We start from the raw sequence: 20,851 nt of genomic DNA on the forward strand, positions 1-20,851 counted from the left end.
AAATTACAACTACCTGATAAAGTAAGTTGTACATTTATAAATTGACAAAGTGTACATGACCATTTACTCTTAAGTAGTTATACATTTATAAATTGACAAATTCAGCTATGATTAATATTGCAGCGATAACGTGACAAACAATAAAACGCAGACTACGTCCCCTCGTTGTTTTCTATATACAGACAATTATATCGGCTGAAGTCATGTTTTCAAGACAACGTCTAAGTTGCATTTGAAGACCACATACTATATAACTGACTGCATTTACAGGGAATGTCGAGCTGATGTTAGCCTGCGTTTTATTGTTTGTCACGTTATCGCTGCAATATCAATCAAAGCTGAACCAAAGGTCAAGACTGAAATCTAACATCCCGATTCACCAGTCTCCTAATAACTCACGCCGATACATTGCCCTGCCCACCGTAAATGGTCATGTACACTTTGTCAATATATAAATGTACAACTACTTAAGAGTAAATGGTCATGTACACTTTGTCAATTTATAAAAGAAAAACTACTTAAGAGTAAATGGTCATGTACACTTTGTCAATTTATAAATGTACAACTTATTCAATAACGTAGTTGTAATTTGACATCGTAGATTCCAGTATACCCCTCCCACTGACTTCGTTGCGGGGGTATAATCAAGACGTACATCTACATTTTATATGTCATTAAACTTGAGGATAACATTTTGAGCGAGGAATAGTTTTACCTGTGCAAGTTCAGTTGAGGGGTTTAACGTACCGCAACGTATAATTCGTTTCCGGGTACGACTTCACATGTGCACATGTCTTATGGGCATATACATGTAGGTAAAACACATAAAATAAGGTAAGTATAGCATTGGATTTCCCATCTCTAAAAATAAACGAAAATTTCCACTGCTTAGTCACTGCTTACTGGCAGGGGTAATTTATAAGTCACTTATTATAAAACTAGAACTGGAAACGCATCATTAGGTAGACTAAGGAAGATTGTCAGTGAGTTGATTTAAAATGTTCTTTCTGTTAACCTGCAACGTTTTTATTTAATGTAAGTGATTATCATCAAGTGAAGGTTTTTAAGTAGCGTGTGTTTGAAGGTGAGTGGGGATGTATAAATACGCTTTGTTTATAATAGATATAGTACTTTAGTATATACAATATAGTCTGTATGTAAAAGAAAGGTACACAGTGTGTATTTTGATATGGTTGTCATATACTATCCGTGATTGTAACGTGTTGAATTCGCAGTAAGAAGTAATTTCGTTGATATTAAATGTTTTGACTTAATTAGGATGAAGAAAGAGATGGTATATCAGATTGCCATTTTCCTGGCGACCACTGCAATGACCGTCCCGACAGCAGCAAAACCCGCCCCCGAATTTATCGATATTCAGTGCGGAGAGTGGTCCTGCAATATCAAAACGGAATATTGTCACCGACAGGAGTGTTTCCACTGTAACCCAAATGTGTGTAACACGCCGGACTATGACGGAGGGAACCTCTCTCAGTGTCACTTCTACTGTCAACGCCGTGAGTATTCTGTTTTACGCTAGTCAGCATTCAGACAATTGTCAACGCCGTGAGCATTCTGTTTTACACTAGTCAGCATTCAGACTACTATCAACGCCGTGAGTATTCTGTTTTACATTAGTCAGCATTCAGACTACTGTCAACGCATTCAGACTACTATCAACGCCGTGAGTATTCTGTTTTACATTAGTCAGCATTCAGACTACTATCAACGCCGTGAGTATTCTGTTTTACACTAGTCAGCATTCAGACTACTGCCAACGCCGTGAGTATTCTGTTTTACACTAGTCAGCATTCAGACAACTGTCAACGCATTCAGACTACTATCAACGCCGTAAGTATTCTGTTTTACACTAGTCAGCATTCAGACTACTGCCAACGCCGTGAGTATTCTGTTTTACATTAGTCAGCATTCAGACTACTATCAACGCCGTGAGTATTCTGTTTTACATTAGTCAGCATTCAGACTACTATCAACGCCGTGAGTATTCTGTTTTACATTAGTCAGCATTCAGACTACTGCCAACGCCGTGAGTATTCTGTTTTACATTAGTCAGCATTCAGACTACTATCAACGCCGTGAGTATTCTGTTTTACATTAGTCAGCATTCAGACTACTGCCAACGCCGTGAGTATTCTGTTTTACATTAGTCAGCATTCAGACTACTGCCAACGCCGTGAGTATTCTGTTTTACATTAGTCAGCATTCAGACTACTATCAAAGCCGTGAGTATTCTGTTTTACATTAGTCAGCATTCAGACTACTATCAAAGCCGTGAGTATTCTGTTTTACATTAGTCAGCATTCAGACTACTATCAAAGCCGTGAGTATTCTGTTTTACATTAGTCAGCATTCAGACTACTATCAAAGCCGTGAGTATTCTGTTTTACATTAGTCAGCATTCAGACTACTATCAAAGCCGTGAGTATTCTGTTTTACATTAGTCAGCATTCAGACTACTATCAAAGCCGTGAGTATTCTGTTTTACATTAGTCAGCATTCAGACTACTATCAACGCCGTGAGTATTCTGTTTTACATTAGTCAGCATTCAGACTACTATCAACGCCGTGAGTATTCTGTTTTACATTAGTCAGCATTCAGACTACTATCAAAGCCGTGAGTATTCTGTTTTACATTAGTCAGCATTCAGACTACTATCAAAGCCGTGAGTATTCTGTTTTACACTAGTCAGCATTCAGACTACTATCAAAGCCGTGAGTATTCTGTTTTACATTAGTCAGCATTCAGACTACTATCAAAGCCGTGAGTATTCTGTTTTACATTAGTCAGCATTCAGACTACTATCAACGCCGTGAGTATTCTGTTTTACATTAGTCAGCATTCAGACTACTACCAACGCCGTGAGTATTCTGTTTTACATTAGTCAGCATTCAGACTACTGCCAACGCCGTGAGTATTCTGTTTTACACTAGTCAGCATTCAGACAACTGTCAACGACATGAGTATTCTGTTTTACACTAGTCAGCATTCAGACTACTACCAACGCCGTGAGTATTCTGTTTTACATTAGTCAGCATTCAGACTACTATCAACGCCGTGAGTATTCTGTTTTACACTAGTCAGCATTCAGACTACTATGAACGCCGTGAGTATTCTGTTTTACATTAGTCAGCATTCAGACTACTGCCAACGCCGTGAGTATTCTGTTTTACATTAGTCAGCATTCAGACTACTGCCAACGCCGTGAGTATTCTGTTTTACATTAGTCAGCATTCAGACTACTACCAACGCCGTGAGTATTCTGTTTTACATTAGTCAGCATTCAGACTACTACCAACGCCGTGAGTATTCTGTTTTACATTAGTCAGCATTCAGACTACTATCAAAGCCGTGAGTATTCTGTTTTACATTAGTCAGCATTCAGACTACTATCAAAGCCGTGAGTATTCTGTTTTACATTAGTCAGCATTCAGACTACTGCCAACGCCGTGAGTATTCTGTTTTACACTAGTCAGCATTCAGACAACTGTCAACGACATGAGTATTCTGTTTTACACTAGTCAGCATTCAGACTACTACCAACGCCGTGAGTATTCTGTTTTACATTAGTCAGCATTCAGACTACTATCAACGACATGAGTATTCTGTTTTACACTAGTCAGCATTCAGACTACTACCAACGCCGTTAGTATTCTGTTTTACACTAGTCAGCATTCAGACTACTACCAACGCCGTGAGTATTCTGTTTTACATTAGTCAGCATTCAGACTACTGTCAACGACATGAGTATTCTGTTTTACACTAGTCAGCATTCAGACTACTACCAACGCCGTAAGTATTCTGTTTTACACTAGTCAGCATTCAGACTACTACCAACGCCGTGATTATTCTGTTTTACACTAGTCAGCATTCAGACTACTGCCAACGCCGTGAGTATTCTGTTTTACATTAGTCAGCATTCAGACAACTGTCAACGCATTCAGACTACTATCAACGCCGTAAGTATTCTGTTTTACACTAGTCAGCATTCAGACTACTGCCAACGCCGTGAGTATTCTGTTTTACACTAGTCAGCATTCAGACTACTACCAACGCCGTGAGTATTCTGTTTTACACTAGTCAGCATTCAGACTACTACCAACGCCGTGAGTATTCTGTTTTACATTAGTCAGCATTCAGACTACTGCCAACGCCGTGAGTATTCTGTTTTACACTAGTCAGCATTCAGACTACTACCAACGCCATGAGTATTCTGTTTTACATTAGTCAGCATTCAGACTACTGCCAACGCCGTGAGTATTCTGTTTTACATTAGTCAGCATTCAGACTACTGCCAACGCCGTGAGTATTCTGTTTTACATTAGTCAGCATTCAGACTACTATCAACGCCGTGAGTATTCTGTTTTACATTAGTCAGCATTCAGACTACTACCAACGCCGTGAGTATTCTGTTTTACATTAGTCAGCATTCAGACTACTATCAACGACATGAGTATTCTGTTTTACACTAGTCAGCATTCAGACTACTACCAACGCCGTGAGTATTCTGTTTTACATTAGTCAGCATTCAGACTACTACCAACGCCATGAGTATTCTGTTTTACACTAGTCAGCATTCAGACTACTACCAACGCCGTGAGTATTCTGTTTTACATTAGTCAGCATTCAGACTACTGCCAACGCCGTGAGTATTCTGTTTTACATTAGTCAGCATTCAGACTACTGCCAACGCCGTGAGTATTCTGTTTTACATTAGTCAGCATTCAGACTACTACCAACGCCGTGAGTATTCTGTTTTACATTAGTCAGCATTCAGACTACTGCAACGCCGTGAGTATTCTGTTTTACACTAGTCAGCATTCAGACTACTACCAACGCCGTGAGTATTCTGTTTTACATTAGTCAGCATTCAGACTACTACCAACGCCGTGAGTATTCTGTTTTACATTAGTCAGCATTCAGACTACTGTCAACGACATGAGTATTCTGTTTTACACTAGTCAGCATTCAGACTACTACCAACGCCGTGAGTATTCTGTTTTACATTAGTCAGCATTCAGACTACTGCCAACGCCGTGAGTATTCTGTTTTACACTAGTCAGCATTCAGACTACTGTCAACGCCATGAGTATTCTGTTTTACACTAGTCAGCATTCAGACTACTACCAACGCCGTGAGTATTCTGTTTTACATTAGTCAGCATTCAGACTACTATCAACGCCATGAGTATTCTGTTTTACACTAGTCAGCATTCAGACTACTACCAACGCCGTGAGTATTCTGTTTTACATTAGTCAGCATTCAGACTACTATCAACGACTGAGTATCTCTGTTTTACACTAGTCAGCATTCAGACTACTACCAACGCCGTGAGTATTCTGTTTTACATTAGTCAGCATTCAGACTACTCCAACGCCGTGAGTATTCTGTTTTACATTAGTCAGCATTCAGACTACTGCCAACGCCGTGAGTATTCTGTTTTACATTAGTCAGCATTCAGACTACTGCAACGCCGTGAGTATTCTGTTTTACATTAGTCAGCATTCAGACTACTGCCAACGCCGTGAGTATTCTGTTTTACATAGTCAGTTCAACTATCCAACGCTGAGTATTCTGTTTTACATAGTCAGCATTCAGACTACTCCAACGCCGTGAGTATTCTGTTTTACATTAGTCAGCATTCAGACTACTACCAACGCACGTGAGTATTCTGTTTTACATTAGTCAGCATTCAGACTACTCCAACGCCGTGAGTATTCTGTTTTACTAGTCAGCATTCAGACTACTACCAACGCCGTGAGTATTCTGTTTTACATTAGTCAGCATTCAGACTACTGTCAACGACATGAGTATTCTGTTTTTAGTCACATTCAGACTATCCAACAGTATTTGTTTTACATTAGTCAGCATTCAGACTACCAACGCCGTGAGTATTCTGTTTTACATTAGTCAGCATTCAGACTACTGCCAACGCCGTGAGTATTCTGTTTTACATTAGTCAGCATTCAGACTACTCAACGCCGTGAGTATTCTGTTTTACATTAGTCAGCATTCAGACTATCCAACGCCGTGAGTATTCTGTTTTACATTAGTCAGCATTCAGACTACTACCAACGCCGTGAGTATTCTGTTTTACATTAGTCAGCATTCAGACTACTACCAACGCCGTGAGTATTCTGTTTTACATTAGTCAGCATTCAGACTACTGCAACGCCGTGAGTATTCTGTTTTACATAGTCAGCATCAGACTACTCCAACGCCGTGAGTATTCTGTTTTACATTAGTCAGCATTCAGACTACTGCCAACGCCGTGAGTATTCTGTTTTTTACATTAGTATTCAGTTTTACATAGTCAGCATTCAGACTACTACCAACGCCGTGAGTATTCTGTTTTACATTAGTCAGCATTTACTGTCAACGACATGAGTATTCTGTTTTACACTAGTCAGCATTCAGACTACTACCAACGCCGTGAGTATTCTGTTTTACATTAGTCAGCATTCAGACTACTGCCAACGCCGTGAGTATTCTGTTTTACATTAGTCAGCATTCAGACTACTGCCAACGCCGTGAGTATTCTGTTTTACATTAGTCAGCATTCAGACTACTGCCAACGCCGTGAGTATTCTGTTTTACATTAGTCAGCATTCAGACTACTACTCAACGAGTGAGTATTCTGTTTTACACTAGTCAGCATTCAGACTACTACCAACGCCGTGAGTATTCTGTTTTACATTAGTCAGCATTCAGACTACTACAACGCCGTGAGTATTCTGTTTTACATTAGTCAGCATTCAGACTACTACCAACGCCGTGAGTATTCTGTTTTACATTAGTCAGCATTCAGACTACTGCCAACGCCGTGAGTATTCTGTTTTACATTAGTCAGCATTCAGACTACTCAACGCCGTGAGTATTCTGTTTTACATTAGTCAGCATTCAGACTACTACTGCCAACGCCGTGAGTATTCTGTTTTACATTAGTCAGCATTCAGACTACTGCCAACGCCGTGAGTATTCTGTTTTACATTAGTCAGCATTCAGACTACTACCAACGCCGTGAGTATTCTGTTTTACACTAGTCAGCATTCAGACTACTACCAACGCCGTGAGTATTCTGTTTTACATTAGTCAGCATTCAGACTACTATCAACGCCGTGAGTATTCTGTTTTACATTAGTCAGCATTCAGACTACTGCCAACGCCGTGAGTATTCTGTTTTACACTAGTCAGCATTCAGACTACTACAACGCGTGAGTATTCTGTTTTACACTAGTCAGCATTCAGACTACTACAACCCGTGAGTATTCGTAGTCGCATTCAGTACTCCCTGGTATTCTGTTTTACACTAGTCAGCATTCAGACTACTATCAACGCCGTGAGTATTCTGTTTTACATAGTCAGCATTCAGACTACTGCCAACGCCGTGAGTATTCTGTTTTACACTAGTCAGCATTCAGACTACTCCAACGCCGTGAGTATTCTGTTTTACATTAGTCAGCATTCAGACTACTATCAAGCCGTGAGTATTCTGTTTTACATTAGTCAGCATTCAGACTACTGTCAACGACATGTCAGCATTCAGACTTCGTGGTATTCTGTTTTACACTAGTCAGCATTCAGACTACTACAACGCCTGAGTATCCATTCACACTCAACGCCGTGAGTATTCTGTTTTACATTAGTCAGCATTCAGACTACTGCCAACGCCGTGAGTATTCTGTTTTACATTAGTCAGCATTCAGACTACTGCCAACGCCGTGAGTATTCTGTTTTACATTAGTCAGCATTCAGACTACTGCCAACGCCGTGAGTATTCTGTTTTACATTAGTCAGCATTCAGACTACTGTCAACGACATGAGTATTCTGTTTTACACTAGTCAGCATTCAGACTACTATCAAAGCCGTGAGTATTCTGTTTTACATTAGTCAGCATTCAGACTACTGCCAGCCGTGAGTATTCTGTTTTACATTAGTCAGCATTCAGACTACTATCAAAGCCGTGAGTATTCTGTTTTACACTAGTCTAGTCAGCATTCAGACTACTGCCAACGCCGTGAGTATTCTGTTTTACATTAGTCAGCATTCAGACTACTATCAAAGCCGTGAGTATTCTGTTTTACATTAGTCAGCATTCAGACTACTGCCAACGCCGTGAGTATTCTGTTTTACATTAGTCAGCATTCAGACTACTGCCAACGCCGTGAGTATTCTGTTTTACACTAGTCAGCATTCAGACTACTGCCAACGCCGTGAGTATTCTGTTTTACATTAGTCAGCATCCATTAAGACAAGTGCATTAACATTATAACCATAATTTCTTTTAAGGTTCTGTTTATATACCCGATATATACCCGATTTCTATCTAAATTACACAAAATGTTTACAGACTCCTTGAGCATATTCAGCTGGCATACCTTAGATACAATATATACACTTTGAGCTTGTCGTACATAATCTGATACATTGGTGGCATGCAAAACACGCATTGTTGGCATGCAAAACACGCATTGTTTACATGGGAAGCCGGCTTAACATGACTCTATTTTAAAATAGGACAATGAGCCAAGCATTCCTTCCCAAACCAATTTTTTAAGTATTATCATAATTTATACCTTTAATTTCTTTTTAGACTAGTACAAACTGCAAGCTATATAAATGTATGTTGATGGATAGAGATTGACTTAAATGCTTATGTTTTGTTTTCAGTTTTGCAAACAACCACCACAGTTCTTCCAACTACCAATGCCACCAGATTACAAGGTAAATATTATATCCTTCTATTACATCAAAAATCAAATAACACGAAACACTGACTACAGTCAAAGCTGGGACCTACTTTTATTTATTTGTTTTGGGGTTGTTGGGTTTTTTTTTTTTTTTTTTTTTTTTGTTTGTTTGTTATATTATATTTTATATTTTTGTTTCAGAAGATCGTAACACAGCACAAGATAATAGAGGTAGGTCAATCTCTATACATTCCCGTTCCTCTTAGGGTAGTTAAGATGTCTCGACATATTGCCACAGGTCCTCCATCTGTGAAACGCGAGTTCGATTCCCATGTAGGGCAGTTGCCAAGTACGTACTGGCCGCTGGTCGGTGGTTTTTCTCCGGGTACTCCGGCTTTCCTCCACCAACAAAATCTGACACGTCCTTACATGACCCTAACTGTTAATAGGACGTTAAACTAATAAAACACACAATAAACCCTCTTGTCATAATAATCATGATAACGTTTTGGTGCATTTTGTTATGTTTTCAGTCATCACTATTAAGTAAAACATGTTATATGTAATTAATAATTTAACTTGAAAAATAAATTATTAGTTGGTGTATGGATGCAATATGATATAGCAGGCGTGTGATTTGTTGGCATATTAGCCACTAACCTATACGTCCAGAAATGTATGTTAAGTATGTCATTTTTTAACGCAGGTCACATAATGTGAACGTTTCTATTTTTATACAGACTATCCGAAATTAAGTGGAAAAGTACAGGTTTCGATAATAGTTTTAGGATTTGTAGCCATCGTTCTTGTATTCTACGTGTCAGTCAAATGGTATCGAAACCGGAGGAACAACAGGCGTGAAAGTAACGACACACCACAAAAAACTACAGGTGATACATTTGTTTTAAACATGATAGGTCATATTAGGAGGCTAATAGCTTTACCAGCAACTTCTAACTTCGAAATAGCTCAATGAATATCTTATATATTAATTATTGTTAAGTCATACCGGGATATGATTCACATGATCGACTTATATAAGCATAAATTACTATCTTACCTACCTATATATGACATCATAATTTATGTCTGCACATTCACCAATAACGTACACGTTTGTATACAATATTGTTTTACTTCCAGCCGCCCTGATTGTGCAGCCTCAACAGAAGTACTCCAACTGCACCGACCCATCAGAAAGAAACAAAATGGTTATAACTGGTCAGTGATGCAAAAACAATCGCCTTGAATTTGTTGTAGATTTATTAGATACCTACATTTGAACCGTTGTCGGATTTGTGGATATCTTTGGCTTAAATTTAAGAAAATCATATACTTCATCATCTCAACATGACCCCATCAGGTAAGTGACAGGTATTTGGTGAAATCGACTCAGGGTCATCTTCGAATCTCCAAGGGATACTAACACTATCGTTATATCCACCCCTGAACATAGTAAGGATCGCAGGATGGCCCAGGGTAAAATTCCGAACTTGCTGGTAGGTATTGATTGTGACGTCATGTGTTTGCGAGCGTAACGTTATACGTTTAGGAGAAAACGACGTGAATTGCGCTCACAAAATAATGACGTAACAATCGATACCTACCCGCAAGGGAGCTAACTCTGTAAAATGTAAAGACGGAATAGTGTCTTCTGTAGATTTAAGTTTGATATTTACGTATTAAAGTAAATATCAGTTGCTATAATATAGATATGATATAACCACAAACGAAGATTTGTTTTATAATGTTAATGTACATATGTCACGTGTTGGTTTTGCAAACCCTTCGTAGTCATCCATTGTTATGTATCATCGATGATAATAGTATTGTTATTAGGGTAAATGATAAAACAATATAGTATTGATATTCCGAATAAATGATAATAGGATTATTATTGATGACCGATGATAATAGTATTATTATTGATAATAGATGATAATAGTATTATTATTGTTGATAGATGATAATAGTATTATTATTGATGATAGATGATAATATAAATTATAATAGTATTGTTATCTATGATAGATTATAATAGTATTATTATTTACGATAGATGATAATAGTATTATTATTGATGATAGATGATAATAGTATTATTATTGATGATAGATGATAATAGTATTATTATTGATGATAGATGATAATAGTATTGTTATTGTGGATAGATGATAATAGTATTATTATTGATGATAGATGATAATAGTATTATTATTGATGATAGATGATAATAGTATTGTTATTGTGGATAGATTATAATAGTATTATTATTTACGATAGATGATAATAGTATTGTTATTGTGGATAGATGATAATAGTATTATTATTGATGATAGATGATAATAGTATTATTATTGATAATAGATGATAATAGTATTATTATTGATGATAGATGATAATATAGATTATAATAGTATTGTTTTGATGATAGATGATAATATAGATTATAATAGTATTGTTATTTACGATAGATGATAATAGTATTGTTATTGTGGATAGATGATAATAGTATTATTATTGATGATAGATGATAATAGTATTATTATTGATGATAGATGATAATAGTATTGTTATTGTGGATAGATGATAATAGTATTGTTATTGATGATTGATGATAATAGTATTATTATTGATAATAGATGATAATAGTATTATTATTGATGATAGATGATAATATTGATTAAAATAGTATTGTTATCTATGATAGATTATAATAGTATTGTTATTTACGATAGATAATAATAGTATTGTTATTGTGGATAGATGATAATAGTATCATTATTTATGATAGACAATAATAGTATTATCTATGATATATCATAATATTATAATATATAAAAGAATAATTATAGTTTTGTTATTTATAATAGATGATAATAGTATGATTGTATATGGTGGATGATAATAATATTATTATCTTTGATAGATGATAGTAGTATTGATATGAATCATATATGATAATTATAGATCGTTATTATGATAGATGATAATAGTATTATTATCTATGATATATGATGATAGTATTGATATTTATGATATATGATGACAGTATTAATATTTATGATAGATGATAATAGTGTTATTATTTATGATAGATGATGATAGTATTGATATGTATGATAGATGATCATAGTACTGTTATATATGATATATGATAATAGTGTTATTATTTATGATAGATGATAATAGTATTGTTATGTATGATAGATGATAATAGTATTGTTATGTTTGATAGATGATGTTAGTATTGTTATGTATGATAGATGATAGTAGTATTGATATGTTTGATAGATGATGATAGTATTGATATGTATGATAGATGATGTTAGTATTGTTATGTATGATAGATGATAGTAGTATTGATATGTATGATAGATGATGATAGTATTGTATTGTTATGTATGATAGATGATAGTAGTATTGATATGTATGATAGATGATGATAGTATTGATGTGTATGATATATAATAGTAGTATGGTTATGTATGATAGATTATGATAGTTTTGTTATGTATGATAGATGATGATAGTATTGTTATGTATGATTTATGATGATAGTACTGTTATTTCGGATAGATGGTGATAATATTGTTATAATAGTATTGTTATTTATAATAGATTATAATAATATTGTTATTAATGAGATATAATAACTGTTTTATTTAGTCTTGTGTGGTATATTTTATGTGTTTATTAGATTTAACTTGATTTACAATTTCTGTCCAAATGATTATCAATTCTGCTGTATCCAAAGTGTAGCTTTTTAGATATGTGTGTACTATTGTATATTTGTTTGTACGTGTGTAATATGTACAATTTGTTATGAGCACTTTTCTCAAATTTCGTTTTATAGTTTTGTTGTGAAAAAACAATTATGATTAACCTGCATTTTTATTTGTTAGGTTTTGATCGTTTAATATCATATATATGCATTTGATAATGTTAGTGAAGGCCCGTGACAAATTGTAACTAAGCGTTATATGTTCATTTTAATTCTTTTTTTTTTCATTCCATGTTATATTTTCATAAAGTGAGGTTGTGCGAAGTCACTTGATTGAACAATGCGTGTATTTAAATTTAAATTTAAAAAGCCATTTCTAGTCTGCCATCCATAAGTTCAGTTCCTTAATACTTTAAATTATTCATTAGAAGTATGTAATTGTCATCTGATTAATAAGTCATCGTTATTTTTCGGTTGTTGGCTACGGATAAACACAGATAAAAATGAAAATCTTGACTGGACAAATACAAAAATGTATAATAATATTCCTTTAAACTTCGCTACTACTTTTGGTTAATGTTTATTACCTAACACGTGAAGCGTGTTTATTGGTTAAAAGCAGGGGGGGACACACACACATGTTATGTTTGACTATATCTACTACTAACTGACTATTTTTTTCGCCGATAATAGATCAGCATCCAAACAAGAGGGTGGCAGAGTGTAATGGTTTGAGTCCCAAAAAAGGGAGTCTATCTCACTTCAATTTGTTAAATAAAGTTGAAATATTGGATTTTTTTTCTAAATTAGTTGTTTTACCAGTAATAACTTCATATTTGATAATCGGAAATTTCATTTTAAATAAATTTGTTTTATTTTTATGAATCAATTATCCACTTTTGTGGGTTAGTGAAAATTCGATTTTAGATTAATTTGATTACATTGAGGGATATTCGATTAGGATTGTTCAGTCTATACTCAAAGATGATGGTCAATGGTTGAAATCATGTTACGACAAAATCCTAAACGATTTATCAGAAAAAAAATTCCAGAACTTATTCGAACTTAGCTTAAAATGAGGGACATAATGAATTTCATATGAAAGGTCTTCATTAATTTTGAATATTTTGTATATTACACATGCTTTTACCTGTTGACCATGACCTTTCACCTCCTCGCTTAAAGCACTGCTCGTAAGAGATGGTGCTGTCTATGTGGACTTAAATCAACCTGGTTAGCTTTATATCCTGTGATTGGCTACGTAGGGTGCGATATGGCTGGAGTTTAATTATTTATAGAATAAAATATAAAATATAGGAAATATTTTAAGAATTACAGAGAAATTTAATTTGGGGTTAAAGGTTAAATACATAATAATAACATTGAAAAAGCAAATATGATTTTTATATTTCCATAACTGAATGGCTTGAATTTATAAACTATATAAGTATATATAAGTGTTAATATCATTACTTCCAATAGAACCTACAAATCTAGATATTTGCTATCATTAATACTTGAGTACTTTCGATATTTTCGTATTTATATTGCATATATAAAACATGTGACGTGTCACATGTCCTGAGGTACTGTTTTGCTTCTGAAATTAAAGGAGCAAAGATGTAAATATATTAGAACTGCATCAAATTATATTATATCATAAAAAGTTAAGTACATTTGTAGTACGAAAGCATTGACTTCTCGCATTATACCGGCCATTGACATGGTATAGAGTTTATTAGGATTGAAATGTCTACTGAAAATAAATAAGTTGGAAACCACAAAGGTGCAATCAAGATCAGATAGTCGGATTTCTGGTTATCTGGTCTGTTTGGCCTGGTGACGATATACAGATGACTGCGAAGGGTGCATTTACTTTTTATTATCACAATTTATTTAGCATTATATTCTTGTTAATTACACCATATTAATTTGAGATAAAACATGCTTGAAGAGTGCGTGATGTTATGCTGCAGTCTGTCTGTACATGTATAAAGCTGGTGATTTCTTTGAGAATAACATTTTCGAGGGACATCATTTGGTCTCGGAAATTTAATTCGTGAAAAAGTAAGTAAGATATAAATTGTATAAACTCATATAAATCGAACGAAATTGTATGTCGTTTTAACTGACCCGCAAAAATAACTAGCCTTGAGATATTATCAACATTACGTATTTACAGTGGGACCCATTCTATTTGAAATCGGTTGCATTGAAATACTGGTTAATTTGAAAGAATTATAATCCCTGTTCACATATGTCCATTGTCTCTCTCATTGATAATATTGAAATCAGATTATTTCAAGGAGATTTCCACTCCCCGAGGACTTCAATATAGCCTGGTTCCACTGTACAATATAATGTGCTTTAAATAACGTGTTTACCTGTGTACATGATAGACAATGTATGCAGGTAGGCATAGCTATACCCAGACGTATTGATAACGGTAGGACGGCGGTTACCCCTAACAAAGGTCAGACAAGGTCACAACTCATTTAAATATTGCAATATGACCAGACCTGTCTTCAACATACGTAATTGTGCGATTTGACATCCTACCTACTGATTATATACATGTATACTGTAAACATCATATGGTCTATGGTTGTGTGTGTTATAGAATATGTTGAAGATTAATAAATGTTTCGCTTTTCGCTTGAAATACGTTGTTTCTATTTTTCCGTTGACTGGAATAATGAATATGAATGATTTAAAACAAAAATCTTTATTTTTCACATAATATAAAGCAAAAATATTTCGGCACTCACTCATGCATTCGATGTAAAAACAAACTATATTATTAGTAAAATTCCCCAAAATTCGAGATCCAAAATCTATATGTATCTGTTTAAGATGGAAATAAATTCACATGTCAAACCCATTTATTCGAACCAATTTTATAGTTCACACAGGATTTGCCTATCCTCATTTATTAGTTTGGAAAGTATCCAAGAATATGAACAATTGGAGAAACAAAATTAGTGACATCGAACAACACACTTCAACACGAGAACAGTATTCTAACACAAACAGAATTATAATAAACAATCGATAAAAGACTTAATATACTTACACTTTTGGGAAATTTTAATCCAGAGATGAGGTGTGTATCACCCCGATATACATTCTGTGTTTTGGATTCTGAGAAGTAAAAGAATGAAAAAAACAACTACACGTTTTCCAAGAAACGTGGTTAAAAATAGAGGAGCGTGCAGATAAAGCTATCTAAGGTGTACATTGTATATCTCGTAAGACTTAAATTACACAATCTGCACTGTTAATGTTATACACGTACCATAAGAGTTTTATTCTAGTTCTATACAGACACTATATATGTAATGTTTGTTCAAGGACCCAGTAACAAAGGATTTTGTACAGCGGTAGGTAATAAAAAAACTCTTTAGAAGCAGACATGTTAATTTATAAACTGATGATTCACAAATACCCGGACATAATTTAAGAAAACAAACAAACAAACAATAAATAAATAAATAAATAAATAAAAGCACAACAAGAACTCGGCCATCCTCGATTCTCCAGGGGTTCCGGTCACTTATGTTCTTTACACCCCTGGACTATCCCTAGCTGAACCAATCACAGGCCCATTTCATTTAAAGACTACAGAGAGAGCAACGTCCAATATCAAAGTCACAAAGTCAACCACAGTGTACCACTATACGGCTCTTTTGATGTACATCAAAAGACTAAATTACCTGTTCTGTTCTGTTGCCTTCAATTTGACTATGAGATAGTTCAGGGGTGAAGAGATCCTAAGTGATCGGAATCCCTGTTGTATCGAGGTTGGATCTCGTATATAATATAAGTCTCTTTCATATGTGGATATGAAGGATAGGGATATTCTACCCGAGGGTCACAAAATGTTGTAAAACCTGAGGCTTGCCGAGAGTTTTACAATATTTTGTGATCCCGAGGGTAGAATTTCCCTATCCTTCATATCCACTTATGAAAGAGTATTTTTCTCTCATACATCGACGTTTAATTGCAACTTTACTACTACGACTTTCCGCCATTTTAAAATGAATTCGAAAAAAATCAGTGAATGCAAATCATTTCTCTATGCATGATAATTGCGTAATATTTTCAACGCAGATTCTATCGTTTGTATCTTTTAAAATAAATACAGCATAGTGTCTGAAAAAAATGTTAAAATATTACCGAGAAATTAGTCATTTTGTTGACGCCGTGACGTCACCAGGTTTTATTACATGGGTAGTCATGCAATACAGCTTCAGGCAGCATGAGTGTATTGCCCTAGACCAGCCAGTATTACAGGTGTATGTATGAGAGTCCTCTTGTCATCGTAGTTTCCCAATTAGTCAAAATTTGAAATATGAACAAGAGACCAAAACTCTTTACAAATTTTAAGAAAGACGCATTCATAACTATATGAAATAGGTAATTATGATAATTTACACAACGAAAGCTTTATCGAACTCACCAAGTTATCATTATTTTCAAGCAGCAAACCCCTTACCTGGTTATTTCTGCCATTGGGCCTTACAATAATTGGTCATAACCATCACAACACTAACAATCATTTATTAATATAGAAAGCAATGTCAGTTGTTTCGAATAGCAGTATTTCAACAATTGCATCAAAACCTTCACCTGGTACTTTCTGCAATGAGGCCTCCTCAAAATCTAGCATTTTCTACCATACGATGATTGTTCATACCCATCACAACACTAATCCTTTATCAAGGTAGAAATCAATGTCACTTGACAACTTGTTATTATGGTTGGCTACACCATTGTCTCTTCCATGAAAGACAAGGACGACTTCAGCAAGTGCATCGACTTAGGCTTGACGCAATACTGCGTTACACTGGACTGCATTCGTGCTAATGTTATTTCAGCAAACTTAAAAGTCCACAAATGAAATGGAAGGATTGACAAGTCAAATAAATAATCTGAGCAACTTAAGTGTTAGAAATTCAGAAATGCGTAAAATTTCTCCCTGTAAATAAGCATCAAAGAGAAGGCCGCAAAATGTTCTCCAGATAAATTAAGCCAGTTACACAATACCGACAAGCCTTCACTATTTTTTTTCAAATTTTACCTCAGTAAGGAATATCAAAAAGAGCCATTGACTACCATATTTCACTGCAAACAAGACCCCCATCCAGAGGAGAAATAAAGACCAAAAGTGGTGGTGGGGGGGGGGGGTGTTCTTGTTTGCAGACAACCCCCTTGTCACCATCGATCTAGTAGGTCGCCATCATAGATTTATCAACGTCTGTCATATGTTGTAACAGTCGTAAGTGAGACGGGTAATATGTTCAGACATTTGATAGTTTACCTGATTTACCTTATTTTCGGTCTATATAGGCACCAATACCTCTTGACCTCCTCAATTTAAACTTCAGTCACTTGAATTTTCAGTGGTTGCACATACATCGCTGAGTCACACTCATAGATGTTCACATACTTAATTAGAAGTTAAAAATAACTGTCCATACTTAAAGCTGTGTTTTCTTCTGTCTATTATTTATATACACATGTACCATATTACTTAAATTACGCGTATAGTATGGATGTACTACACGTATACTGTTTCCATTACATCCAAACCATATCTTTTTGTGGCAGTTATGACCTGACAAGATATCATCAGTAGCAATCAGGACTGAATTTCAACAGCTGATTTTAAACGCGTTGAGTGATTCTGCACTGACGACATTTTCCAAAAGACTATTCCACACATTCACAACTCGAATCGCACATGAGTTGGTTCTTTTGAGCTTTTAACTCTCACCCCATGTTCTGTTGTCCTCATTTTGAATGAATAGACCTCCTGATGTTACACTTGTTACGTCAATTTTATTGAGAATCCTAAATACCTGAATCATGTCGTATCTAATTCTTCTATACTGGAGCCTTGGAATTCCAAGTATTTTAGTAATCTTTTAACCTGTTTTGTTGTCCTTCTTTGTACATTTTCCAGTTCCATAATATCCTTCCGTAATATTGGGCACCATGCTGTTACCCCATATTCAAGGTGTGACCTAATTAGCGACTTGTAAATTGGTATAAACATTTCCTTATCCATAACTGTGAATGTGCGTCGTATCAATCCAATCAACCTGTTCGGCCTCAGCGTGAATGCTGAATTTCATCTCAGTGTAAAATGTAACGCCTAATTTTTTTTCCGAAGTGCAGAGTTTTACACTTGGAAACATCAAAACGTAGCTGCCATTTTTCTGACCAAGTTCCAAACTTATTTATATCCTCTTGAATCCTTCCTTTTTTTATATTGTTGCTGGTTCCATAATTTTTTATCGTCCGCGAAGAGTTTGATGTTATTACTTCTAACAGAATTTAGTAGGTCATTGATATACATTAGGAAGAGAATGGGACCTAATACACTTCCCTGAGGGACGCCACTCTCCACTTCCTCCTTATCCAATTTCACTCCATTCACCTCTACCCTTGCTTTCTAGAGCCCAGAAATGATCTAAATCCATCGAACTAATTTCCCTTTGTATTATGAAGTGTAGTGTGTATGAAGTTCGGGGGCGGGGGGATTCCAAAAAATGGAACATACTAAGTGTCTGCAACAGATAGGTTCATTGGTTTTTTTTTTACCAAAACTGATCATCTGTTACATATAACAGCATTAGCTTTTGGTAAAGAACATGTTACTAAAATATTCTAAAATACGAGTTTAGAAGTCAAACACTAAATTTCATAATATCAAAACTGGTGGTGTCCACGACTACGCATACCAACGGTTGCGTACACCGAAATGAAATAATCGGTACTGTAAATTCAGCAATTTCTCACAAAGGAAACAGCGTAAACATTGTTTATAGGTGTTTTTACAGGATTCTGTCATACAACCGTTCTATCGAACCACAATTTTTTTCAGCCAAACAAAGTCCTGTACCATGCCCAGGTGCTGTTTTTATGTGTAAATTGCATGGTTTTTCATCAATAGACTTTTATTTAAGTGAGGGCAGTAATGATCTGTTGCACTTTAAGAAACTGCAATCATTTTGTCTCCAAAACGCAATATATACAAGAGTGTTGCATGAAGCATAGAAGAGACATGAGTGTTTTCCCGATCAAGGTTGACACTCGAAGTGGACCATTCGACGCCATATTTGCTTAGCATACCAAATTAAACCTTCGCATACCAAGACACATTCGACCCCCTGACAATATAATCCCTAATAATAGTGGAGCGGCTAAGGTCGATTTTTCGGCAAAATCGTTCAAAGTTTGAAGAAAGCATGAAACGTTACATATGGCTTCTTTGGGAGATAAGGTTTCAGAAAAAAAGCCCGGTGTCTCGACATATTACCACATGCCCTCCACCTCTGGGTTGCGAGTTCGAATCTTCATGTGTGGTAGTTGCCAGGTACTGACCGCTGGCCGGTGGTTTTTCTCCGGGTACTCCGGCCTTCCTCCACCAACAAACCTGGCACGACCTTACATAACCTTGGCTGTAATAGGACGTTAAACCAATAAAATCACAATCAGGGACCAAAAAAAATCACGGTCCCTGGCTGCCGCCATATTGGTTTTCAAAATGGCCGCCAAAAACCACCTTCTGCGACCCATAACTCACTTTCTATACCAGCTAGAGCCAAACTTTAAACTTCTACACCCATATCATCAATACTTAGAAATATTCTGGTAGTGGTAGTGTTAAACTTCATGTAGAAGGACCGCCATTTTTGTATTTATTTCTTTTTGCGAGCTTGTTCTTTATATATAATGCATCGAATGGGCTTAACTGACTCCAAACAAATATAGTGAAAGTACTTACGTTTTTGTATCGTTTGATACATAAATCATTTGATACTTTTTTATTATTATTTCAACATGACCGCCATTTTGAAATCTAATATGGCCTTTCAAATAAAGAGTCGTTTCCGTATTTTGCTCTGTAAGTGGAAAAATCAAATTAACACTCTTAAAAAATATTAATATATGCTTTGAATAATATTGGAATAAATTCATGAATCGCAACTCTACGGGCGTCATTACAGGATCGTCTCCTCAACCGGAACAACTTCAAAGTCGCAAGTCAACATCGATTGACCAAATCACTCTGCCATTTGCAGATAACACTCAACGCATACATTGTCACTTATACCGTTTTTGACAGTTGATTTCTTGTCACCACCTATTACTTCTAATGTTAACAATAGTTTTTTAAGTTGAACGTGCAGGAAACACGAACTCCCATTCCTACATTCTAGGGTATTGGTATCTTCTACCAAAATTTAATACATCGTCTACCTCTTTTCAAATCCTTCCTCACAGTGTTATTCATATAGAACTGTCAAATCATCCATAACCACTTGAGAACATGTAGACACACATTTCACCTAATGGTGTCTGAGAACACAATCCACCTTTTTTCTCATGTGTTTGTATGAATTCCTTCT

The 20,851-nt window shown here is 35.5% G+C and overlaps 1 protein-coding gene across 3 annotated transcripts; it reads left to right on the top strand.

The window, feature by feature from the left end:
* Window positions 1-830: 830 nt before the first annotated feature.
* Window positions 831-9,237, top strand: LOC138304747 (uncharacterized). 3 transcript variants are annotated; one of them, XM_069244998.1, is made up of 4 exons: window positions 831-1,035; window positions 1,279-1,517; window positions 8,691-8,744; window positions 8,912-9,237. In XM_069244998.1, coding segments are annotated over exons 1-4 (360 nt in total). In that variant the 5' UTR covers window positions 831-1,033; the 3' UTR covers window positions 8,977-9,237. The 3 variants fall into 3 exon arrangements, with proteins under 3 accessions (XP_069101099.1, XP_069101100.1, XP_069101101.1); XM_069244999.1 differs by having other exon boundaries at window positions 835-1,084; XM_069245000.1 differs by having other exon boundaries at window positions 837-983.
* Window positions 9,238-20,851: the final 11,614 nt, after the last annotated feature.

Source organism: Argopecten irradians, chromosome 12 (assembly GCF_041381155.1).
Source record: "Argopecten irradians isolate NY chromosome 12, Ai_NY, whole genome shotgun sequence".
In the NCBI taxonomy this organism is placed as follows: Eukaryota; Metazoa; Mollusca; class Bivalvia; order Pectinida; family Pectinidae; genus Argopecten; species Argopecten irradians.